At 43.0% G+C, this 27852-nt stretch overlaps 1 protein-coding gene across 2 annotated transcripts in view; it reads right to left on the bottom strand.

Moving 5' to 3' along the window:
- Positions 1-11574: 11574 nt before the first annotated feature.
- Positions 11575-27852, bottom strand: part of egflam (EGF-like, fibronectin type III and laminin G domains) — a 48141-nt gene continuing 31863 nt past the window's right edge. Inside the window, exons 15-24 of one of the 2 annotated variants that reach the window (XM_014172653.3) lie at positions 27251-27494; positions 26908-27019; positions 23687-23803; positions 21680-21860; positions 21448-21471; positions 21007-21085; positions 20468-20611; positions 17824-17907; positions 16980-17083; positions 11575-15529 (exon numbers count right to left, since the gene is read on the bottom strand). In XM_014172653.3, the coding sequence (XP_014028128.1) occupies positions 15378-15529; positions 16980-17083; positions 17824-17907; positions 20468-20611; positions 21007-21085; positions 21448-21471; positions 21680-21860; positions 23687-23803; positions 26908-27019; positions 27251-27494 (1241 nt within the window). In that variant the 3' untranslated portion in view covers positions 11575-15377. The remainder of the gene's footprint in view (positions 15530-16979; positions 17084-17823; positions 17908-20467; positions 20612-21006; positions 21086-21447; positions 21472-21679; positions 21861-23686; positions 23804-26907; positions 27020-27250; positions 27495-27852) is intronic. The other variant, XM_014172654.3, reaches the window with a different exon arrangement.

A 27852-nucleotide genomic window follows, 5' to 3' on the forward strand; every position in this document is an offset into this window, starting at 1 on the left:
CATTAAGAACACCTTCCTAATATTCAGGTGCACCCATCTTTTGCCCTCAGAACAGCCTCAATTAGTCGGGGCATGGACTCTACGAGGCGTCGAAAGCGTTCCACAGGGATGCTGACCAATGTTGACTCCAATGCTTCCCACAGTTGGTTAAAGTTGGCTAGATGTCCTTTGGGTGGTGGACCATTCTTGATACACACGGGAAACTGTTGAGCGTGAAAAACCCAGCAGCGTTGCAGTTCTTGACTTAAACCACCATACCCCGTTCAAAAGCACTTTTGTCTTGCCCATTCACCCTCTGAATGGCACACATACACAATCCATGTCTCAATTGTCTCAAGGCTTAAAAATCCTTTTATCTCCCCTTCATCTACACTGATTTGAAGTGGATTTAACAAGTGACATCAACAAGGGATCATAGCTTTCACCTGGATTCACCTGATCAGTCTATGTCATGGAAAGAGGTGCCTGGTTTCACCTGGTCACTCTGTGTCATGGAAAGAGATGCCTGGATTCACCTGATCAGTCTGTCATGGAAAGAAGTGACTGGATTCACCTGGTCAGTCTGTCATGGAAAGAAGTGACTGGATTCACCTGGTCAGTCTGTCATGGAAAGAGGTGCCTGAATTCACCTGGTCAGTCTGTCATGGAAAGAGGTGCCTGAATTCACCTGGTCAGTGTGTCATGGAAAGAGGTGTCCTTAAAGCTACCATTTAGCAAACAGACCCGGAGCATACCTGGACGATCTGCATTGACACTATCTTGCACGGACTCTATGCACACTCACAAGACTATACAGTGCATTCGGAAAGACCGCTTTACTTTTTCCACATTTTGTTACGTTACTGCTTTATTCTAAAATTCATTCAATTACATTTTGTTCACATCAATCTACACACAATGCGCAGACCTGCTGGCTGGAGTGTTTACGGACATATTCAATCGGTCCCTATCCCAGGTTGCTGTCCCCACTTGCTTCAAGATGTCCACCATTGTTCCTGTACCCAAGAAAGCAAAGGTAACTAACTAAATGACTATCGGCCCGTAGCACTCACTTCTGTCATCATGAAGTGCTTTGAGAGGCTAGTTAAGGGTCATATCACAATCTACCTTACCTGACACCCTAGACCCACTTCAATTTTTTAATCTTACCTCATTTGCACACACTGTATATAGACTTTTCTATTGTGTTATTGACTGTACGTTTGTTTATTCCATGTGTTACTCTGTGTTGTTGTTTTGTGTCGCACTGCTTTGCTTTATCTTGGCCAGGTCGCAGTTGTAAATGAGAACTTGTTCTCAACTGGCATACCTAGTTAAATAAAGGGGAAATATATATATATATTTTTTTTACAATTGCTTACCGCCCCAATAGATTCACAGACGTTTCAATCGCCAATGCACTGCCGCCCCCAGGTGGTGCAGGTAGGAAACAACACCTCCACTTCGCTGATCCTCAACACAGGGGCCCCACAAGGGTGCGTGCTCAGCCACCTCCTGTACTCCTTGTTCACCCATGAGTGGCTACGCACACCTCCAACTCAATCATCAAGTTTGCAGACGACACAACAGTAGTAGGCCTGATTACTAACAATGATGAGACAGCCTACAGTGAGGAGGTGAGGGCCCTGGGAGTGTGGTGGCAGGAAAATAACCTCTCACTCAATGTCGACAAAACAAAGGAGCTGATCGTGGACTTCAGGAAACAGCAGAGGGAGCACGCCCTTATCCACATCGACGGGACCGCAATGAAGCAGGTGAAAAGCTTCAAGTTCCTTGGCATACACATCACTGACAATCTGTAATGGTCCATCCACACAGACAGTGTGGTGAAGAAGATGCAACAATGCTTTCTGGTGCAATAGCGCCTCCTCAACCTCAGGAGGTTGAAGAAATTTGGCTTGGCACCTAAAACCCTCACAAACTTTTACAGATGCACAATTGAGAGCTTCCTGTTGGGCTGTATCACCGCCTGGTATGGAAAGTGCACCGCTTGCAACCACAGGTTCCCCAGAGGGTGATACGGTCTGCCCAACGCATCACCAGGGGCATACTACCTGCCCTTCAGGACACCTACAGCACCCGATGTCACAAGAAGGCCAAAAAGATCATCAAGGACAACAAACACCAAAGCCACTGCCTGTTCACATTGCTATCATCCAGAAGGTGGGGTCAGTACAGGTGCATCAAAGCTGGGACCAGGACTGACAAACAGCTTCTATCTCAAGGCCATCAGACTGTTAAATAGCCATCACTAGGCAGCTTCCACCCTGTTACGTAACCCTGCACCTTAGAGTCTGCTGTCCCATATACATAGACTTGAAATCACTGGCCACTTTAATAATGGAACACTAGTCACTTTAATAATGTTTACATATTTTTGCTTTACTCATCTCATATGTATATACTATATTCTATTCTACTGAATTTAGTCTATGCCACTCCGACTTTGCTCATCCGAGTCAGTATAGCAGTGTATGTTATTGATCTGTCAGTTTCCCTAGCTAATTCCCTACTTTTCACACTGACACGGTATTAACAGCTCTACAGACTACACTGTCATGGTGCACAGTCAGTACATAACACAATATTGAAGATGATGAATGGATACGTATATTTGTAAGTCGCTCTGGATAAGAGCGTCTGCTAAATGACGTAAATGTATATGTTTGAATGCCCTGACATGTTAACATAATCTCAGACATAAAATACTGCAGTTTAAAACCTCTACAGGATCAGTATGTCCCCCCGCGGGACGGTTGAGCTAACGCGCGCTAATGTGATTAGCATTACGTTGTAAGTAACAAGAACATTTCCCAGGACATAGACATGTCTGATATGGGCAGAAAGCTTAAATTCTTGTTACAGTTTTTTACAATCGCTAGGACCTATTTCTCAATACTTAGGTCACTTTTTCAAAACTCTTCACACAGTTCTCCTAACCAACTTTCAGCTTGGCACAGCAGTTCATTTCACATTCAAAATGCCCTAAAACTACCAAAACACTTCATACATGTCTCAAATTAAATCATTCTTCCATAACACTAGCAAAGGTTGTCACCCAACAAGCACACGTTGTCACTCATAAAACAACGACCTAAAAAACACTAACAACAGGTAGCATTACACAATGTTTTCTTTTGTCAAATTTCTTTACACAACAACAATGACACCTCTCTATTGTTTAGAATTCACTGCAGTATATGTTACAGGAATGAATCAGACATGATACAATATGCTTCAATATGTTTTAGGGCATTTTATGGCATTGAGTGACTCCAAAAATACAAGAATTTGTACATACACCATCTACCAATACAGATACAGTAGCAATGCTAGTCAACCCTGTCTTCTGCATTTGGCCACAGGTTCTCATCCACGTCACATCTTATGTACTGGTCCCCACGGGGGACCAGTACGGAGAAAAAAATGTATGAAATGTATGCATTCACTACTGTAAGTCGCTCTGGATAAGAGCGTCTGCTAAATGACTAAAATGTAAAATGTAAAAATGTCATCTTGGGCAATACACCTAGGAAAGAATCTTTTGTCATGCCTGGTCCATCCCTGTCAATCTTCTGCAGATATGTCCAGTCCAGACATCCAGCATTCATTGCGTCTAGGAGGGACATTTGATCATGTGGATGGTGGTCATAAACCTTTTACCTCCATGAGGAAAATAATTCCTCTATGGGGTTGAGGAATGGAGAGTAAGGAAGGAGGAAAAGTGACGCCATCCTGGGATGGGCTGCAAACCACTCTGTGATTGCACGGGAGTGGTGAAATTCCACATTGTCCTATACAATTACAAACGTTGGCCGATTTCACCTCACTGCAACCCTTTCCTCACCTGGCACAACCCTTCCATAGAGGTCATCCAGGAATGAAATGAGATGCTCGGTGTTGTGTGGCCCAATTATCGGTTTGTGTAACAGCAATCCATCAAAGGATATTTCTGCACACATTGTGATGTTGGCACCCCTCTTGCCCGGGACATCCACTGTGGCTCTTTTCCCAATCACATTCCTTCCTCGCCGCTGTGTTTTGGCCAAGTTGAAACCAGCCTCATCCACAAAGATGAATATGTGGGGTGTTTGCCTGACTTCTATTTCCATGACTCTCCATGACTCTCTCTCTAGTTAGGCTATTACGGTAGTTTACATTATACCTTAAAACATGCCATTGTGTGCCCTGCCCTGTTTGGTTTTGTTCAAGACCAGTTCTGCATTTTATAGTCCTCTTACCTGGACATATTGGTTCCTGAGTTGCTTCACTCGTTCAGATTTCCTCTCAAAGGGGACAGTGTACAACTGCTTCACCCTGACTTGATGTTGTTTCAGGACTCTAGAAATATTTGTTATGCTTACATTGTCTGCCAACACTTGTCCCGAATCTCTGTGAGTTTTATGCCATTGTTTCTGATGACCATATCAACGATTGCAGTTTCCTGCACAGCAGTGAAAATACTACCTCTCCCGCCTATAGGAGGTAACCGTTGGGTCCTAAACGGAAAAACAAAAACAATTACAATTACACACAAGTAGGTTTAGAGGCTTTGCAATTTACTTCTGTAATGTTTCAGTCAGATGCCCTTGCAGAATGCACATCTTACCTGTTGTTTTGCTAGACATTTCTCAGAATAGATGCCACTGTTGAGCGTTGCAGATTTGGCTGCACTCTCAGACCAGCATCTCTCTTGATAGACCATGATTTATTACATGATCAATTATAGTAGCCCTAATCTCATCTGGGACTACAGCTCTTGATCTTTCTCTCAGTCTTCTTCCACCACGCATACGTACTCTTCTCCCTCTCCCAGCCACTCTTCTTCCTCTGTCAGCCACTTCTCTCTCTGGCTGGATCCATGTTTACATTACAGTACAGCATTATTCCTAAGATGTCCCCTTTTGTATAGATGGTAATGTAATTGAAAGACTAACACCTGGGTAGGTGTTCAGCTACAATGGGAATCATCTGTGGTTGGTCTAATTGTTTTGATAGTATTTAATTTTTTAGATTTGGAATATATATTTATGTCTTATTCAATTTTGTGTTATGTTAGGTTTTGAACTTAAGTTTAACAGTTTTGAAAAGAGTATGTAAACATGTGCAAATTGGCCTGTAGGTACATAGAGTTTTGGTGGTGGTTGTGTCTGAGTGAGAAAAGAATTCACGAAATTTGAAAGATGTAGTCATTGAATGCATTTTGTGCCAAGCAATGAAAAATGATCCACAGTTTAGCCCACATAGACTGCTGTTGTACTCACTGTGTGAAGAGTTTTGAAAAAGTGGCCTAAGTATTGAGAAATGGGTCCTAGCGATTGTAAAAAAAAAAAAATGTAATCTAACTGCACTGTCCAATGTACAGTAGCTATTACAGTGAAATAATACAATGCTATTGTTTGAGGAGAGTGCACAGTTATGTACTTGAAAATGTAGCAATAAACCAATTAGGCACATTTGGGCAGACTTGATACAACATTTTGAACAGTAATGCAATGGTTCATTGGATCAGTCTAAAACTTTACACATACACTGCTGCCATCTAGTGGCCATAATCTAAATTGCGCCTGAACTGCAATAATACATTGTGGCCTTTCTCTTGCATTTCAAAGATGATGAAAAATTAAAACGCATGTTTTTTTCTTTGGATTATCTTTTACCAGATCTAATGTGTTATATTCTCCTACCTTAATTTCACATTTATACAAACTTCAAAGTGTTTCCTTTCAAATGGTATCAAGAATATGCCTATCCTTGCTTCAGGTCCTGAGCTATAGGCAGTTAGATTTGGGTATGTCTTTTTAGGCGAAAATTGAAAAAAAGGGTACGAGGTAAGACCATCCATATAACATACTATGTGCCAGTGAAACTGAACGTCATGCACTCAGAAATGTAATTCCTCTGGGGACATATTTGCATATGTTATGTTCTTGTGAAGGCTGGCTGAATTCTTGCAAAGAGTATGATCTTTTATCTCAGCATGTCTACAGATTCTCCCTTCACCCTGTTTTGGTTTGTTTGTAAGTGTTGATACTAGAGACTATTACAGTATCAGAAGAAACGGTGTAACCTAGCATTTATAGCAGCTAGGTTGGTTAGAAGGTTGGTTATCCTCCATACAATGTCACAATGGATGGCAGAAATGTCAAGTTATGTATCACTAGATTTGATTTATTACAAGATTAAGGGTATACTGTGAAACTTTCTTAAAGTCTGGGTGCCTTATATGGAACAGCCTACTACTTGACAAAAGAGGTCTGTATTGAAAACGTTTTTTTTCTTTTTTCGAGCAATCGCAAATCTATAGTTTTTTTCATGGCACACAAGACACCTGTGTAATTTGTGCCTGTCTCAGTGGACTAATCCATTGAGGAAGAAGCAGGGATGCCACGGTCCAAGAATATGGGGATTGTGACGCACAAGGCATGTCTCTCCAGAATGCGCTCTTTCCTGCTATTTTGTGGGTATTCAGTGTTTCATAACTTCATTGTGTGCATTGTTTGTTGTGTCTATCAATTCCCCATTACTTACATCACCAGTAGAAGCCTACATTTACCGTTAATACCCATCCTTTATCATCTGCCTACCTTTGACTCATTTCTCTCTGCCTCCTTCTTTCCACTCCTCTCCTCTTTTGACCTCACCCTCTCACCGTCCCCCCCTACTCACAAGGCAGGCAATACGCTTGACCTCATCTTTACTAGATGCTGTTCTTCTACTAATCTCACTGCAATTCCCCTCCAAGTCTCCGACCACTACCTTGTATCCTTTTCCCTCTCGCTCTCCTCCAACACTACTCACTCTGCCCCTACTCTGATGGTATTGCGCCGTTGCAACCTTCGCTCTCTCTCTCCTGCTACTCTCTCCTCTTCCATCCTTTCATGTCTTCCCTGTGCTCAATCCTTCTCCAACCAATCTCCTTATTCTGCCTCCTCAACCCTCCTCTCCTCCCTTTCTGCATCCTTTGACTCTCTATGTCCCCTATCCTCCCGGCCGACTCGGTCCTCCCCTCCTGCTCCGTGGCTTGACGACTCATTGCGAGCTCACAGAACAGGGCTCCGGGCAGCCGAGCGGAAATGGAGGAAAACTAGCCTCCCTGGCATCTTTTCACTCCCTCCTCTCCACATTTTCTTCCTCTGTTTCTGCGCTAAAGCCACTTTCTACCACTCTAAATTCCAAGCATCTGCCTCTAACCCTAGGAAGCTCTTTGCCACCTTCTCCTCCCTCCTGAATCCTCCTCCCCCCCTCCTCCCTCTCTGCGGATGACTTCGTCAACCATTTTGAAAAGAAGGTTGACGACATCCGATCCTCGTTTAAGTCAAACGACACCGCTGGTCTTGCTCACATTGCCCTACCCTATGCTTTGACCTCTTTCTCCCCTCTCTCTCCAGATGAAATCTTGCGACTTGTGACGGCCGGCCGCCCAACAACCTGCCCGCTTGACCCTATCCCCTCCTCTCTTCTCCAGACCATTTCCGGAGACCTTCTCCCTTACCTCAACTCGCTCATCAACTCATCCTTGACTGCTGGCTACGTCCCTTCTGTCTTCAAGAGAGCGAGAGTTGCACCCCTTCTCAAAAAACCTACACTCGATCCCTCCGATGTCAACAACTACAGACCAGTATCCCTTCTTTCTTTTCTCTCCAAAACTCTTGAGCGTGCCGTCCTTGGCCAGCTCTCTTGCTATCTCTCTCAGAATGACCTTCTTGATCCAAATCAGTCAAGGTTTCAAGACTGGTCATTCAACTGAGACTGCTCTTCTCTGTGTCACGGAGGCTCTCCTCACTGCTAAAGCTAACTCTCTCTCCTCTGCTCTCATCCTTCTAGACCTATCTGCTGCCTTTGATACTGTGAACCATCAGATCCTCCTCTCCACCCTCTCCGAGTTGGGCATCTCCGACGCGGCTCACTCTTGGATTGCGTCCTACTTGACAGGTCGCTCCTACCAGGTGGCGTGGCGAGAATCCGTCTCCGCACCACGCGCTCTCACCACTGGTGTCCCCCAGGGCTCAGTTCTAGGCCCTCTCCTATTCTCGCTATACACCAAGTCACTTGGCTCTGTCATATCCTTACATGGTCTCTCCTATCATTGCTACGCAGATGACACACAATTAATCTTCTCCTTTCCCCCTTCTGATAACCAGGTGGCGAATCGCATCTCTGCATGTCTGGCAGACATATCAGTGTGGATGACGGATCACCACCTCAAGCTGAACCTCGGCAAGACGGAGCTGCTCTTCCTCACGGGGAAGGACTGCTCGCCTCCCTACCTCTGCGGAAGCACAGTTCCCGCTCAGCCCAGTCAAAACTGTTCGCTGCTCTGGCACCCCAATGTTGGAACAAGCTCCCTCACGACGCCAGGACAGCGGAGTCAATCACCACCTTCCGGAGACACCTGAAACCCCACCTCTTTAAGGAATACCTGGGATAGGATAAAGTAATCCTTCTAACCCTCCCCCCCCCAAAAAAAAGATATAGATGTACTATTGTAAAGTGGTTGTTCCACTGGATATCATGAGGTGAATGCACCAATTTGTAAATCGCTCTGGATAAGACCGTCTGCTAAATGACGTAAATGTAAATCTGCAATATTTGTTTGGTTATGGTAATTTACCACATACTACTACTACATAATACTACATAATGGTACTACTCCATACTACTACTACATACTACTACTCCATACTACTACATACTATCACTACATACTACTACATAATACTACTACATACTATTAGATACTACTACATAATACTACTACACACTACTGCATACTACCACATAATACTACTACATACTACTACATACTATTAGATACTACTACTCCATACTACTACTACATACTACTACTCCATACTACTACATACTATCACTACATACTACTACATAATACTACTACATACTATTAGATACTACTACATAATACTACTACACACTACTGCATACTACCACATAATACTACTACATACTACTACATACTATTAGATACTACTACAACATACTATTAGATACTACTACTACATAATACTACTACATAATGCTACTACATACTACTACATACTTAGATACTACTACTACACACTACTACATACTACTGCATACTACTACACACTACTACACACTATTACAACACACCTCTACTACATACTACTAAATACTACTACATACTATTACATGATACTACTACATACTACTATTACATACTATTAGATATTGCTACTACATACTACTAGATACTATTACATAATACTATTACACACTACTACATAATAAACTCAGCAAAAAAAGAAACGTCCCTTTTTCAGGACCCTGTCTTTGAAAGATAATTTGTAAAAATCAAAATAACTTCACCGATCTTCATTGTAAAGGGTTTAAACACTGTTTCCCATGCTTTTTCAATGAACCATCAACAATGAATGAACATGCACCTGTAGAACGGTCATTAAGACACTAACAGCTTACAGACGGTAGGCAATTAAGGTCACAGTTATGAAAACGTAGGACACTAAAGAAGCCTTTCTACTGACTCTGAAAAAAACAAAAGAAAGATGCCCAGGGTCCATGCTCATCTGCGTGAACGTGCCTTAGACATGCTGCAAGGAGGCATGCGGACTGCAGATGTGGCCAGGGCAATACATTTCAATGTCCGTACTGTGAGACGCCTAAGACAGCGCTACAGGGAGACAGGACGGACAGCTGATCGTCCTCGCAGTGGCAGACCACGTGTAACAACACCTGTACAGGATCGGTACATCTGAACATCACACCTGTGGGACAGGTACAGGATGGCAACAACAACTGCCCGAGTTACACCAGGAATGCACAATCGCTCCATCAGCGCTGACTGTCCGCAATAGGCTGAGAGAGGCTGGACTGGGGGCTTGTAGGCCTGTTGTAAGGCAGGTCCTCACCAGACATCACCGGCAACAACGTCGCCTATGGGCACAAACCCACCGTTGCTGGACCAGACAGGACTGGCAAAAAGTGCTCTTCACTGACGAGTCACGGTTTTGTCTCACCAGGGGTGATGGTCGGATTCGCGTTTATCGTCGAGGGAATGAGCGTTACACCGAGGCCTGTACTCTGGAGTGGGATCGTTTTGGAAGTGGAGGGTCCGTCATGGTCTGGGGAGGTGCGTCACAGCATCATCGAACTGAGCCTGTTGTCATTGCAGACAATCTCAATGCCGTGTGTTACAGGGAAGACATCCTCCTCCCTCATGTGGTACCCTTCCTGCAGGCTCATCCTGACATGACCCTCCAGCATGACGATGCCACAAGCCATACTGCTCGTTCTGTGCATGATTTCCTGCAAGACAGGAATGTCAGTGTTCTGCCACGGCCAGCAAAGAGCCCGGATCTCAATCCCATTGAGCACGTCTGGGACCTGTTGGATCGGAGGGTGAGGGCTAGGGCCATTCCCCCCAGAAATGTCCGGGAACTTGCAGGTGCCTTGGTGGAAGAACATCTCACAGCAATAACTGGCTAATTTGGTACAGTACATGAGGAGAAGATGCACTGCCATACTTAATGCAGCTGGTGGCCACACCAGATGCTGACTGTTACTTTTGATTTTGACCCCCCCCCTTTGTTCAGGGACACATTATTCCATTTCTGTTTGTCACTTGTTCAGTTTATGTAAACTTGTTTAGTTTATGTCTTAGTTGTTATGTTCATACAAATATTTTCACATGCTAAGTTTGCTGAAAATAAACACAGTTGACAGTGAGAGGACGTTTCTTTTTTTGCTGAGTTTACTACATACTACTACATAATACTACTACATGCTATTAGATACTAATACTACACACTACTGCATACTACTACTACACACTACTACACACCACCTACTACATACTACTAAATACAACTACATAATACTACTATTACTACATACTACTACATACTATTACATGCTGTACTACTACATAATACTACTACATAATACTACATACTACTACATAATACTACTACTACATAATATTACACTACTACATACTACTACATAATACTACATACTACTACTACTACAGTACATACTACATAATACTATGCTTTAATTGAAGCCTTCATTAACACTTTATAAGGCATAAATTCTTCAGAAATCATAAGCATGTCATGCTGTATGAAGGGTGGCAAAGCACCCTTTGTAATGATATCACCTTTTATGCAGTTTGGCTTTGCTTATTTACAACATCATGTGAAGCACTTATGTAGTGCTCATAAAGACTTCATGAATGACATATACAGCCTTTTTAAATTGTAGTTCATTCAAGTATGACCAGTTTTTTGCCATTTCCCCTCAGAAGGGGTAGCATGGGAACAGTACTTGAACAATTAATAATGTTACTGTGAGTTACATAGATACTCTTATGTCATTGTTACAGAAATACTCAGGTCAATGTTACAAAAATATCCTCAGGTCAGTGTTACAGAAATACTCTTAGGACAATGTTACAAAAATTATTTTATGTCAATGTTACAGGAATACTCTGAGCACAATGACAATCAGATTCCCTCACAGCCTCACCAAGAACAGTGTGTCTCTGAACATGCTGCATAATTTATACATATTCTAAAATACACCAGTAGCGAGCACAAGGCAGCTATTTAAAAATGTGTGTGTCATATGCTTAGTGACAGCAATTCAAAGTAAATTATGTTATATTATTGTATATTATTGAATAATGTAATCATCTCAATTTGGACATTTCTAAGTGGCTACAGGCAGCACAACCTGACTAGAATTGTTCATTCATCATTTATTAATTAACTAACACATTATTACAGAGTCACAGAATGTACTGTAGTGTCCTGCAGTTTCAGCTAAACCAGGGTCAAAATCACACTGTTTCATTGGAGATCATTCAACCATCATAAAGGGTTTGGCTTATCATCAGTGTTTATCAGCATATAAACTTCAGTTACCTGGAAAAGCCAATACACATTATTTCATCACTCTAATGGCAAAGCCTTTTTATTGAATGTCTGAACATCTTTCTGGGTTTGGGGGATACATGTCTGCTCCTATCTTTAGCTAGCGTCCCAGATCTCCTCTTCCAGAAGACTGCATTTGCATACTCCCTGTCATGGATTTAAATGCATATAGGATTTGGTGTAAGGCGCATTGGAATGAAGGGAGTTTCTACTGTTGTTAAATTCAAGCGATAAAGTGGTCAAGTGCACAATTTGGAAGAAGGGTGGAGAATTAGGTCACAGATGCAGTGGAAATGAGACTAGATTGTGGGTCCCCGCATGAACAGCTAACTGGCCCGTCTGGCCCAGGGCATGGAGGAACGCCATTGATTTGTAGCACTGATATTATTGGTAACACCCAGCAGGGGAGAAACCAGGTCAAAAGAGGAATGTTGGGATTTGATGTGGCGTGACATTGCAGATTCACAAAATAATCTCCCAGCTATTGATTAAAATCAAATGTAACCTCTATGTCTACTATTCAATGGCATTTTGGGATGTGAAACCATGCTCCGTTCTCTGCTGGAGTGCCCTTTTGATCTCATTCAAGAAAGTAGCTGCTGCAATCTGTTAATGGACATGCGTGTGATGTGCACCCGGCTCCATAGTTGGATAGAGGGCGCACTTGGCCCAAAGCCTGTTTTTCGCATGGGCAGCGCCATTGAGGTCTTTCACCATTTTGAAGTAGTAATCTGGATGGGACTTTCTATGGGTTAAGGAAGGATCAAAGAGCAAACATTCCATAACTCCAGGTGGCAGTAAATCACCAACCTTTGACTTTTATACCTATTCAGACCGCAGGTATAAAGCCAGATTTGATTTGGAGATCCATCCTGGCATGTCAACAAAGCTCTCTGAAAAAAAATATATATATTTTTGCAACCCAATAGAAACAAGTGAAGTCACAGTGCACGACAACAAACTGTAGGGGGATGCTCAAGTGTCATTCATCACAGGGATGTCAAAAGACTCATCCAAAGGGAATTCAAATAAACAACTCATAACAAACATCCAAAGTAATAAACAGTCAGATTTTTCCAAGCCATCAATACGTCAAGAAATGACCCAACGGAGGCCGTTCCTGCTGTGATTCTTGTACTGTTCTTCTCTTTCACAGAAGGAGCGGTCAAGAGGTGAAGGACGAGGTGAGACTCAAGCAGCTTCAAGTTTGTCAACAGAAAAGTGTGTGTGTGTGTGGTGGGGGGGGGGTTGTTCTTCTATCCTTGTGGGGACATAAAAGCTCCAAAAGTCCCCACAAGGATAGAAGAACAAAGAAAATTCTCCCTTGTACGGACATTTCCCACATTCCCCATGAGGACAAAGGCTATTTTAAGCTTAATGGTTAGGGTTAGAATTAGGGTTAGGGTAAGAGGTTCAGGAGTTAGGTTAGGGTATGGGTTAAGGAAAATAGGATTTGGAATGGAAATACATTTTAGGTTCCCACGAGGATAGAAGAACAAAATGTGTTTGTGTCAAACCAACATTTTCTTTCACTGACTATTTGTGAAGGCAATTTTGTAAAATAGTCCACTTTAGCCAGTCATTTTATTCGTAGCAGTCAGAAGGGGAGTCATTATTAAAATATTTGCAGTAGGCCATAGACAAAATATATGATGACAAAATATATATAATGACATCAAAGGAACATCGAAAGGAACACGGCAAAAACCATCATCTTCACAAAAGCCGTGGCAATGTCTTGATTGATTTCTGTGGAATGCAGTAGTTACCATAGCACAGTCCAAATCAAATGGTAACATATTAGCTAGATATTGATTTCTGTGGAATGCAGTAGTTACCATAGCACAGTCCAAATCAAATGGTAACATATTAGCTAGATATTGATTTCTGTGGAATGCAGTAGTTACCATAGCACAGTCCAAATCAAATGGTAACATATTAGCTAGATAACGGCTACCTGTTTGAACTTCATTGAAATCAATCACATTTTTTATTCCAAATATCTATCATTAGCAATGTTCTCTGAACATTGAGTATTATTTTCTGTTTTAAATCAAACATTAACATTTTAGCAACAAAATCAGACAAAATATCAACACAGAACATTGTCAGAATGTCCTTGGTGGTGAACTTCTTATTGCAGTAAGCCTAGGCCTGAGATGACTTGGTAACTAAATGTTCTGTTAGTATTTGTGGTTTGAAATACACACAACTGGGGAAATTCATTAGGTTCAAAACAGGAGCAACAACACAACTAAAAGGCTGACATGTGCAGTACATCATATCACATTAAGAGGGTGATAGTGTTTTCCACACATTATTTTGGTTGACTTATATCAGGGTTTCCCAAAACTCACACCTCGGAACCCCAAGAGGTGCACGTTTTGGTTTTTGGCCCTAGCACTACACAGCTGATTCAAATAATCAGCTAATCATCAAGCTTTGATCATTTGAATCAGCTGTGTAGTGTTAGGGCAAAACACTAAACGTGCACCTCTTGGGGTCCCGAGGACCAAGTTTGACAAACGCTGGGGACTTGTATATTTTTCTGTGCAATAATGATAGTGTCCATCTGGCATATTTCTTTGTTGTAGAGAAAAAGCAGAGAGACATGGATACTCAAAGAGGAAAATGTCCTGATATCCAGACAGGGGGAAAGAAGGAAACACCTAGACACTCACGGCTGATCTTCATCACCTTCCAGCAGTGGAGGCTGCTGAGGGGAGGACGGCTCATAATAACGTCTGTAATAGAGCAAATGGAATGGCATCAAACACCTGGAAACCATGTGTTTGGTGTATTTGATACCATTCCACTGATTCCGCTCCAGTCATTACCACAAGCCCGTACTCCCCAAATAAGGTGCCACCAAACACTAGCAACCTGCAAACAACTCACATGAATTGAAGTCAAAAACACTGTAGTCTATGGACTGATTGATACAGACACCACAACACAACAATCACAATAACATGACTCTGTGACCCAAGAGCAGGCTTAAAAAATACAACTAAAAAAAGGTAATTTTTCTACAAACATCATGTCACTTTATCAAAAACATCCTTCATTACTACATCTTTTGGTTCTCCAAATCATCCAATAAGGATGTAGAAAAAAATATATGGATATCTTCGAAACCATCCCATGAAATTGTCCTTCGGATGTCAAAATTGCAACCTTACATTTCAGGAAGTTCTAGCGAGGTCTCTCCACTCCAGTCTTGTTGCACTTGTGTTATTGGGTCCTTTGGTGAACGTGTCTTGCTGCTGAGTGGACAGAAAGCCCAAGGCCCGTATTCACAAAGCATCTCAGAGTAGAAGTGCTGATATAGGATCAGGTCTCCCTGTCCATGCTTTCTCATCTAAAAGGCAAAACTGATTCTAGATCAGCACTCCTACTCTGAGATGCTTAATGACTACGGGCCCTGGACACACAGGACTTTTAGTTGGTACAAGTGTTGATGTTCTTGCCATCGGCAGCGTCCTCCACTAGGGAGAGGTGGTAGTCGGTGGACAGGGTGAAGTGGGAGACGCAGCCCACCAGACCTCCACTGTACTGCCGGTTGGTGTGCAGAGCAATCTCCTTCATCCCCCCTAGGCAGAGCAGAGACATCAGGTATTAAAGTTCTAATCCTACTCATCTTCATCATCACCATAATTACAATATGACATTTCTGACCATGACCACCCTTATCATCACCATCATACCATTATCATCACCATCACCCAAATTGCCATCACTATCATCATGATCATTTTCTTTGTCATCATCATCGTCATCACCATCATAACAATTATCATCACCATCATAACCATTATCATCACAGTCATAACTATTATCATTGCTGTTATTGCTATCTTAACCATCATCATCATCATATCATGATCAACACAGGTTGTACTAGCTTACATTTAGTCTTCCAACCATCAGACAGACAGTGGAACCGCCAGACAGACAGACATTGGAACTGAGGAACCGCCAGACAGACAGACATTGGAACTGAGGAACCGCCAGACAGACAGACATTGGAACTGAGGAATCGCCAGACAGACAGACATTGGAACTGAGGAAGCGCCAGACAGACAGACATTGGAACTGAGGAAGCGCCAGACAGACAGACAGTCAGACAGACATTGGAACTGAGGAAGCGCCAGACAGACAGACAGACAGACAGACAGACAGACAGACAGACAGACAGACAGACATTGGAACTGAGGAAGCGCCAGACAGACAGACAGACAGACAGACAGACAGACAGACAGACATTGCAACTGATGAACCGCCAGACAGATAGACAGACAGACAGACAGACAGAGGAAATGAGGAACCACAGACAGACAGACAGACAGACAGGCAGACAGACAGGACAGACAGACAGACAGACAGACAGACAGACAGACAGACAGACAGACAGACAGACAGACAGACAGAGGAACTGAGGAACCACCCCCAGACAGACAGACAGACAGAGGAACCACCAGACAGACATTGGAACGGAGGATGCAGTGAGAATCCAGGAGACTATCCATGGAAGGGAAAGGGAGATACCTAGTCAGTTGTACAACTGAATGCATTCAACTGAAATCTGTCTTCCGCATTTAACCCAACCCCTCTAAATCAGAGAGGTGCGGAAGGCTATCTTAAATCGACATCCACGTCATCGGCGCCCAGGGAACAGTAGGTTAACTGCCTTGCTCATGGGCAGAACGACAGATTTTTACCTTGTCAGCTCGGGGATTCGATATAGTAACCTTTGGGTTACTGGCCCAACGCTCCTACCCGCCAGGCTACCTGCCACGGCTGCACCTACTTCACTGCCCAGTCACTTTTAATGGGGACTAATGATGATTTAGTGTAAACTACACAATAGTTTCTTAAAAATACGATGACATTGCACTTTGGATGAAATCTTAATCAGCGGCAATTGAGAATGGAGTTAGTGGAACTGTCAGCCAGGAGTCACAGAACTTTCAGAGGTGGAGTGACTCAATGTGCAACCCCAGGAATAATATAGGTGACTAAATAGCTGTGGTGGTGACATACCGACATACAAGACCCCGTTGACGTTCAGCTGTCTCATCTTCCCAGGTGACCTGCCAGTCTGGGCCCCATAGTCATCCACCGTCAGCTTCCCAGTCTGGCCATCCCTGAAGAACACACAACAACAGGAAGGATGCGCAACAGAATGACACACAACGAAAGGGAGGGGGGGAGAGTAGAGAGAGAGAAATGAATGGATGAGAGGTTCCAGATAGGAAGAGAGTAATTACGTCTTTCATCTTTCGAATCCGCCCCTGACACTCATGTTATGGATGCTAGCTCAATAAAATGGAGCTAAGCAGGTCATGAGAGAATCAATCCACTTGGACCCCAAATATGGACGTATTCTACATAAAGTAAGAGCTGTCCAGTGATGGGGTCTTGGTGTACAATACATGTACATTTACTGTCATTCCTGTCATTTACTGTCATTCCTCAAGTCTTTTTTGTGGCCCATAATGCCGCTGTACGCTGCAACATAACCAACACTGGCCTAGAGACTACGGTGAGATATGCACACACATCAAGGCAGAGAAACACACACACACGCAGGGTTAAACATAAATACACATACAGTTTTATGTCTATTTCCCAGACTTGTCTAAAGAAGTCCAATTGAAGCAATGAGACAGACCTCCAAATTCTTCCCAAATGTCTTAGACACTGCCTGATTCCATATGCACAAAATGTTACAACAGATACTAGATCAAATGGGAGATGAATCTACAATGCCATACAAGTTTGCCACCTGCAATAAGACACATTATGTTGTATTCCCAGAAACCCTAGTAGAATGTAATGCATTTTTCTTCTTTTAATTTCCAAGTGAGAAGGCATTGAAAAGCACCTGACAGCCTTTACTCTGTGCCACCTTCCATCGCTGAAGGTTCCGTTGACGATCACATTGGCCACACCACTGCCCAGGTTATAGCTACAGACACAGGAAGACAACATTGGAATTAACTACTGCTACAATCATCCCACAGCCAGGTTTGAAGCAATGCACATTCGACAAGGCTCAACTCAAAGGGTTGGTTTCCCAGATGCCGATTATGCCTAGTCCTGGACCAACAAAATGGTGTATGGAGCCTACTTTTTAGTCTAAGAGTAGTTTTAAGGCTTAAGCCGGGATTCATCCTTTTCGGGCTATGCACCTTTTAAAGGCAATGTTCCCGCATTTGTGGAGAACGCATTCACGGTAAACACTGCATATGTCAATCTCAATCGGAAATTACCTTTAAATGCAAATTGCGCTATATTGCGGATCTAACGCGAATCGCAATAAATCCTGGCCTTAATCTGTATCCAGGAAACTGTCCCAAAGATACGGAAAGAAAAGGCTGGGCAATGTTTTTACCAGCCTGGTCCCAGACCTGTTTGTGCTGTCTTACCACAGCATGACCAGAGGAGTTTCTTCTGCAGGAAGCATTAGGGAAAGGGAAGGTGTGGACTAGAGGTTGACCGATTCTGATTTTTTCAACGCCGATACCGATTATTGGAGGACCAAAAAAAGGCTGATGCCGATTAATCGGCCGATTTTTATTTATATATATATATATATATATATATATATTTGTAATAATGACAATTACAACAATACTGAATGAACACTTATTTTAACTTAATATAATACATAAATAAAAATAAATGTTGTCTCAAATAAATAATGAAACGTTCAATTTGGTTTAAATAATGCAAAAACACAGTGTTGGAGAAGAAAGTAAAAGTGCAATATGTGCCATGTAAGAAAGCTAACGTTTAAGTTCCTTGCTCAGAACATGAGAACATATGAAAGCTGGTGGTTCCTTTTAACATGAGTCTTCAATATTCCCAGGTAACAAGTTTTAGGTTGTAGTTATTATAGGAATTATAGGACTATTTCTCTCTATACGATTTGTATTTCATATACCTTTGACTATTGGATGTTCTTATAGGCACTATAGTATTGCCAGCCTAATCTCGGGAGTTGATAGGCTTGAAGTCATAAACAGCGCTGTGCTTCAAGCATTGCGAAGAGCTGCTGGAAAACGCAGGAAAGTGCTGTTTGAATGAATGCTTACGAGCCTGCTGCTGCCTACCACTGCTCAGACAGACTGCTCTATCAAATATCAAATCCTAGACTTAATTATAATATAATAAACACACAGAAATATGAGCCTTTGGTCATTAATATGGTCAAATCCGGAAACTATCATTTGGAAAAGAAAATGTTTATTCTTTCAGTGAAATATGGAACCGTTCCATATTTTATCGAACGGGTGGCATCCCAAAGTCTAAATATTGCTGTTACATTGCACAATCTTCAATGTTATGTCATAATTATGGAAAAATCTGGCAAATTAATTACGGTCTTTGTTAGGATGTAATGGTCTTCACACAGTTCGCAATGAGCCAGGCGGCCCAAACTGCTGCATATACCCTGACTCTGCTTGCTCAGAACGCAAGAGAAGTGACACAATTTCCCTAGTTAATATTGCCTGCTAACATTAATTTCTTTTAACTAAATATGCAGGTTTAAAAATATATACTTGTGTATTGATTTTAAGAAAGGTATTGATGTTAATGATTAGGTACATTGGTGCAACAACAGTGCTTTTTTCGCGACTGTGCCTATTAACCGGTCAACCTCTAGTGTGGACTAGAGTGATGTGTGATGTCAGAGGTTCACCATTAGGGAAAAGGGAAGGTGTGGACTAGAGTGATGTGTGATGTCAGAGGTTCACCATTAGGGAAAAGGGAAGGTGTGGACTAGAGTGATGTGTGATGTCAGAGGTTCACCATTAGGGAAGAGGGAAGGTGTGGACTAGAGTGATGTGTAACGTCAGAGGTTCACCATTAGGGAAAAGGGAAGGTGTGGACTAGAGTGATGTGTAACGTCAGAGGTTCACCATTAGGGAAAAGGGAAGGTGTGGACTAGAGTGATGTGTAACGTCAGAGGTTCACCATTAGGGAAAAGGGAAGGTGTGGACTAGAGTGATGTGTAACGTCAGAGGTTCACCATTAGGGAAAAGGGAAGGTGTGGACTAGAGTGATGTGTAACGTCAGAGGTTCACCATTAGGGAAAAGGGAAGGTGTGGACTAGAGTGATGTGTGATGTCAGAGGTTCACCATTAGGGAAAAGGGAAGGTGTGGACTAGAGTGATGTGTGATGTCAGAGGTTCACCATTAGGGAAAAGGGAAGGTGTGGACTAGAGTGATGTGTAACGTCAGAGGTTCACCATTAGGGAAAAGGGAAGGTGTGGACTAGAGTGATGTGTAACGTCAGAGGTTCACCATTAGGGAAAAGGGAAGGTGTGGACTAGAGTGATGTGTAACGTCAGAGGTTCACCATTAGGGAAAAGGGAAGGTGTGGACTAGAGTGATGTGTAACGTCAGAGGTTCACCATTAGGGAAAAGGGAAGGTGTGGACTAGAGTGATGTGTGATGTCAGAGGTTCACCATTAGGGAAAAGGGAAGGTGTGGTCGAGGGGTGTGTGAGATCAGGGGTTCACCTAAAAATGAGTACTCCATCCTGCAGTCCTAAAGACAGGAAGTCACTGTTGGGCCTCACTTGGCTGTCGCCTCGCCATAGCAACAGACCATCCTTCGCCGTGCTCTTAAAGCGCATAAACATGTTGGTCCTGACGCCCGAAACCCTGGGGTGGGAAACACACAGGATATGTCAGCACAGAGTGGCACACAGCACTTTCCTTAAAATCCCACAAACCCTGAGGGCTTTCTAGTTGACTGTGTTATTCTCACATTGGCTGACTGTGTAGTGTACATCATCTGACTAAAGCTAATATACAGAAACTATGTGATGCAGTATAACTCAACTACTGCTGAAGTCATAGTATTTCTGTCTGAACCTAATACTTCAGAAAATACTATTTCAGTGGTAGTGTTTTCACTCTAAAGCAAACGTACATGCATGCATACACACGCACGCACGCACGCACGCACGCACGCACGCACGCACGCACGCACACACACACACACACACACACACACACACACACACACACACACACACACTTTTACGTAGACAAACCTTTTCAGGATTTCACGGTTGTCGTATGTGAGGTAGCTGCGGCCAATGAATTGTGGAATCTCAATGGCATCTGTGACAGCTGAAAAGAAAATAACATTTACACAATGTGGCCACTAGATGTCCTCCTAAGCATGGTACTAACTGAGGGGAACCAGGACACAGACAACTCTACACAGGATAATGAACAGGGGTGTATTCATTAGTGCACACTGTAGCAAAATATTTTGCAACTGAACACGTTTTGCAACGAATTTGAGAGTTTCTGATTTACAAATTCATGAGAGTTCCTTCCTGGTTTTTGCCTGTTTGTTCTGTGTGGTTCCTAGTAAATACACCCTAGGTAAACAAAAAAAGTGTACAAACAGCGTTATTAAAGTCTGATATGGTAGATGAACAGAGGTAGCCTAGTTTTTACGAACATGATGGTGATAGAAAACTTACTGTTTAAACAGTAATTCCCACATTCTGCACAGCGAAAGCATAAAACAGATAAGACAACGGCTTAGGAGAGATTATGTTGTTCAAATATATTACATACATTAAAATGTACATTTAAATGCAGAATATTTTCCACCAAAATGTTGAAAATCTACCTTGTCATACGGAATGTAGCCTACAGAGTATAACTTGTGGAAAATGTGGACGTGGGAACAATTTATTTTCCGTCTCTCACCCTTCTGGCAGTGCCGGCCATCGTAGCCGAGAGGGCAGTCACACTCGTAGCCATCCCATTTGGGCCTGCAGGTGCCGCCGTTGGCACAGGGACTCTGCACACATGGGTGGGCTGCGTTCTCCACATTCACCCCCAGAGCAAAGTCCTTGGTCAGTGGGATGCTGCGGTCATTTAGAACCAGCTGACACAACAAGTAGAGGGGAGGGTGGGGGGGCAGGTAGATGAGGAGAACGTTAAATGTAGAGGGGAGGGTGGGGGGGCAGGTAGATGAGGAGAACGTTAAATGTAGAGGGGAGGGTGGGGGGGCAGGTAGATGAGGAGAACGTTAAATGTAGAGGGGAGGGTGGGGGGGCAGGTAGATGAGGAGAACGTTAAATGTAGAGGGGAGGGTGGGGGGGCAGGTAGATGAGGAGAACGTTAAATGTAGAGGGGAGGGTGGGGGGGCAGGTAGATGAGGAGAACGTTAAATGTAGAGGGGAGGGTGGGGGGGCAGGTAGATGAGGAGAACGTTAAATGTAGAGGGGAGGGTGGGGGGGCAGGTAGATGAGGAGAACGTTAAATGTAGAGGGGAGGGTGGGGGGGCAGGTAGATGAGGAGAACGTTAAATGTAGAGGGGAGGGTGGGGGGGCAGGTAGATGAGGAGAACGTTAAATGTAGAGGGGAGGGTGGGGGGGGCAGGTAGATGAGGAGAACGTTAAATGAACAATCATTGTATTGTTTCCTTCTCCTATACAAACAAATGAATGAATGAAGTACTGAATGAATTAACAAATGAATGAATAAATTAATGAATTGAGTTGACCATTGTAAAATATATGTCAACTTGCCACAGTACACACATTAACAACAATCGATGAGAAATATACACAAAAGTCAAAATACTGTGGTCAGATGGGCCATCCCAACACTTTAACATGTATTTGAAAAGCCAAATCAGTTGTGTTTGTGGGATATCTGACGCTTCATCTGACTCTTCATCTGACTCTTCATCTGACTCTTCATCTGACTCTTCATCTGGCTCTTTATCTGACTCTTTATCTGACTCTTCATCTGACTCTTCATCTGACTCTTCATCTGACTCTTCATCTGACTCTTCATCTGGCTCTTTATCTTGACTCTTTATCTGACTCTTTATCTGACTCTTCGTCTGGCTCTTTATCTTGACTCTTCATCTGACTCTTCATCTGACTCTTCGTCTGACTCTTTGTCTGACTCTTCATCTGACTCCTTGTCTGGCTCTTTATCTGACTCTTTATCTGACTCTTCATCTGACTCTTCATCTGGCTCTTCATCTGGCTCTTTATCTGACTCTTTATCTGACTCTTTATCTGACTCTTTATCTGACTCTTCATCTGACTCTTCATCTGACTCTTCATCTGACTCTTCATCTGGCTCTTTATCTGACTCTTCATCTGGCTCTTTATCTTGACTCTTCATCTGACTCTTCATCTGACTCCTTGTCTGGCTCTTTATCTGACTCTTTATCTGACTCTTTATCTGACTCTTTATCTGACTCATTATTTACTAGGAACTCTGGGACACATGCAGTAAGAACCTAACAACTGGGCTGTGTTCAGTACGAAAACACATAATGCAACGTTCAATTACAAACAGAAACAGTTGATGTTCTGAACGACCAGTTGGGAAAAAACGGGGAGGGGTTGGGTTGTGGCTTAGGGAACGCTGTCGGAATAGCCCCTGCCCTTTAAATACGTTCACTCACTGCTTCAAGCCCCACCTCGCCTCACCCACCAAACGGAGCAAACGTACCTCAAAGTCAAGAATGTTCAAGAAACGTGTCGTTCAGTACAAGACGTTACACAATGTAGCAAACATGTAATCGAACTGAACGGACCCCCGGAGAGACTGTGGCACCCTATTCCCCTACATAGCGCACTATCTTTGACCAGAGCCCTATGGGCCATTTGGGATGCAAGCCTGTGTGACAGGGCAGGAGGTACGGCTGTTTCAGCCCCTCAACCTGAGTCATCTATACAGTAACAGTACCTTCTGGATGGTGCCGCTGAAGGGGCGGAGCACGGCCGCGGCGCTCTTGGTTTTGTCATATTGTGGAACTCCGCCGATGTACAGAGGAGAGCTGCACTTGATCTGAGTGAAGGCTCCCTGGAGGAGGAGTCACAGTAGAGTAGAGTCACAGTAGAGACACAGTAGAGTCACAGTAGAGACACAGTAGTGTAGAGTCACAGTAGAGACACAGTAGAGTCACAGTAGAGACACAGTAGAGTAGAGTTACAGTAGAGTAGAGTCACAGTAGAGTAGAGTTACAGTAGAGTCACAGTAGAGTCACAGTAGAGTAGAGTCACAGTAGAGTAGAGTTACAGTAGAGTCACAGTAGAGTCACAGTATAGTAGAGTCACAGTAGAGACACAGTAGAGTAGAGTCACAGTAGAGTAGAGTCACAGTAGAGACACAGTAGAGTCACAGTAGAGACACAGTAGAGTAGAGTTACAGTAGAGTAGAGTCACAGTAGAGTAGAGTCACAGTAGAGTCACAGTAGAGTCACAGTATAGTAGAGTCACAGTAGAGACACAGTAGAGTAGAGTCACAGTAGAGACACAGTAGAGTAGAGTTACAGTAGAGTAGAGTCACAGTAGAGTAGTGTCACAGTAGAGACACAGTAAAGTAGAGTCACAGTAGAGTCACAGTATATTAGAGTCACAGTAGAGTAGAGTTACAGTAGAGTAAAGTTACAGTAGAGTAGTGTCACAGTAGAGACACAGTAGAGTAGAGTCACAGTAGAGTCACAGTATATTAGAGTCACAGTAGAGTAGAGTTACAGTAGAGTAAAGTTACAGTAGAGTAGAGTCACAGTAGAGTCACAGTATATTAGAGTCACAGTAGAGTAGAGTTACAGTAGAGTAAAGTTACAGTAGAGTCACAGCAGAGTCACAGTATAGTAGAGTCACAGTAGAGTAAAGTTACAGTAGAGTCACAGTATAGTAGAGTCACAGTAGAGTAGAGTCACAGTAGAGTAGAGTCACAGTAGAGTAGTCGGAGAGAGTCCAGAGTAGAGTCCGGGGAGCAGTAGAGTAGAGTCACAGTAGAGTAGAGTCACAGTAGAGTCACAGTAGAGTAGAGTCACAGTAGAGTAGAGTTACAGTAGAGTCACAGTAGAGTAGAGTTACAGTAGAGTAGAGTAGAGTCACAGTAGAGTAGTCACAGTAGAGTTACAGTGGAGTCACAGTAGAGTGGAGTCACAGTAAAATTGTTCCTTACCATGCCACCTGACCTAGGAAAACACTGTGCCCTAGAGTTTTTACCTGGTCAGGTTACATGGTCAAGTGTAGGGATGTTGTGGTTACCATATTACAGGCAGTTATGAGAAATGTAAAATTCAGTACAAATTGGACAAAAAAAACAGTAAAATTCCACATGAGCATTGAGTCACGGTAATCTCCTTTTATGCACTCTGGACACAGTGGCAGAATAAATTCAACCACACATTTGTTTCATTACAACACCGGAGAGCAACATCTGTCTGGCGAAGTCAACAAAACATATTGCATGTAACAAACAGTTACATGACTTACAGCGTGGTCAAGCAAGGTAATGTTTCCCTGCATTTTCAGACTATTAAAAACAACTATTGGTTTAGAACCACAGAGAGTTACCACAAGTCACAAAGAAAACAGCAGCTGCCTCCACTATTCCAGCACCATTTCAACTTCATCTAATCACCTCTGTTTAGTCTAATACAGTGACAACTAAAAGATACCAAAAACTATTTAGTCCAATCCATGTAAGCTAAATATGATGTGGCTGTCCATGGTATTGATTTCTGTGTGTGTTTGTGTGTGTGTGCATGTATGTGTGAAAACATGTGGATTTACTCTACTTGTAGAGAAACGCCAATGCCATCCTCCTCTTTCATGTTGCCTAAACAGTATATGACTCTTTCATACAGTACACGCTATTATGTTTTGTTGTCCTAGGTTACCTGGCTAAAATACTTGCTCGCTAGCTTAACTTCATGGGCAAAGGCGCGCCAGGCCAGCTAGTTAACGTTAGCATACTAAGTCTAGCTACATGTTGAACATCCATCCTCTCAGGCCAAGGGAACAACAATGTACGAATTTATGGTTGGATCAGATTCGCTGTTATAATAGTTGGCCAGTACGGAGAATTAAGTACAACCACAAGTTCAAATCCCTATCTCCAAATGTAATGACTAATTTAGGAAAGGGACGATTTTAGCTAGCTAGCCACCGGAGGACAACAACACAATGAGATGCAACAATTCAATTTTTTTCTGTCAATAATGACGTTTGGCTCGTGATGTGATTGGTCTGAAGACAAATCCAAACTGGCTTCCCTTGACACTTTTTTTTGTGTGCACCAGGACCATTCACAGCTGAGCTCACTCAGTTTAGCTCAACGCTGATTGGCTATTATTTTATATATTTCTTTATCAAGGGAGGCCAAATGCTCGCTGGCTTTCCTTCCATTCAATGCTATGGGCGGCAGCAATGTTTTTGCGACTTTCTCAAATCATCAATAGTCTATAGTCGCATCATGCAGCCCATTTATGTTTGATTTCTAACACATTCTAAGGTTTGTATCATTCACAACTAATGTTGCCAAATAACTCTAAATCCAGTGTTGAGGACCTGTTTTAAATGATCACTGTAATGCTCAACATAGTCCCTTCACATGTACACTTGTTCCAGAATGGGAAAAATATTGAATTATATTCTTCTAACTATTAAATCATATAATATAAAATAATGGCACAGGACTTAAGCATATCTTGTTGCTAAATGAATAAGCCTACAGCCTAGGCATAGCACATAGCCAGATAACATACAATGGGCCAACTCATATTCTGTTTTTCTGAAATACATTTTCTTCATATCATTATGTTTCTTTAGACCTGCCTAAAATAAATCATGTATTTATTGTGATGGTGTATATTAAATTAATTTGACTTTTTAAATGTAGATGTTCCAAAGGCATGCGTCAGTGGCTTGTATGTGTGGAGGCATGGAGATGCTAAACGTGTTAATTAACGGTCAATTACTGTAAAACAGACAGTCTTATGCATGACAATAACCGGCTGACAAAATGTTTTCTGGAAATCCCAATCGAACAATTCCCAGAATCATGATAGAAAAGGTAGGACATCTGTAATTCTCCGACCAGGATTTCTGGAAAACCTGGGAATTTGGGGAAAGTTATTGGAAATGTCAAATCCTAGTCCAGTCCTGTACCTCAGCTATGCCCTCCATGGGCCTCTGGTTGTCCACCTGCAGGATGCCACTCTTGGCTGTACGAGAAACCCGCAGCTCATGCCATGTGCCTATACTGACCTGCTCCTCACTCCTACACACACACGCACGCACACAGAGACACACATACGCACGCACATAAACAGACATAGACACACATACGCACACAGACACAGACACACACAGACAGTTAAAGCATGGGTCAAACAGTCATAATTTCCTATACACATGAACAAAGAGTTGCCAGCACAAGTCTACAAACACTACAAAACAGTCGTAACAAAGTCATATCTTCTAAACATAGATCTTTCAATGAAGCCTGTACCTAATGACAGACCCTCCAGATCCACAGTCAAAGCGGAACTCCACGTATCCTTCCACCAGGTTGATGGCCAAGAAGTCCCGGCTGCTGGCGTCGTCGCTGTAGAGCAGCGTGCCGTCAGGACTGGCCGGCTGAAAGGTGATCTCAAACTCCATGAAGGACAGGTAACTGAGGAGGGACTGGGGCCAAGGGGCGCTGGCGTACGAAAACATGGTCTCGTTGAAGAGCGGCAGAGACAGCAGGAAACCTGGCAGTGGTTTGAGATAAAGTGACAGGTTTGGGATAGAGTGACAGGTTTGGGATAGAGTGACAGGTTTGGGATAGGGTGACAGGTTTGGGATAGAGTGACAGGTTTGGGATAGGGTGACAGGTTTGGGATAGAGTGACAGGTTTGGGATAGGGTGACAGGTTTGGGATAAGGTGACAGGTTTGGGATAGAGTGACAGGTTTGGGATAAGGTGACAGGTTTGGGATAAGGTGACAGGTTTGGGATAGGGTGACAGGTTTGGGATAAGGTGACAGGTTTGGGATAGGGTGACAGGTTTGGGATAGAGTGACAGGTTTGGGATAAGGTGACAGGTTTGGGATAGAGTGACAGGTTTGGG

The sequence above is a fragment of the Salmo salar genome, chromosome 24 (assembly GCF_965601325.2).
Source record: "Salmo salar chromosome 24, fSalSal1, whole genome shotgun sequence".
Lineage (NCBI taxonomy): Eukaryota > Metazoa > Chordata > Actinopteri > Salmoniformes > Salmonidae > Salmo > Salmo salar.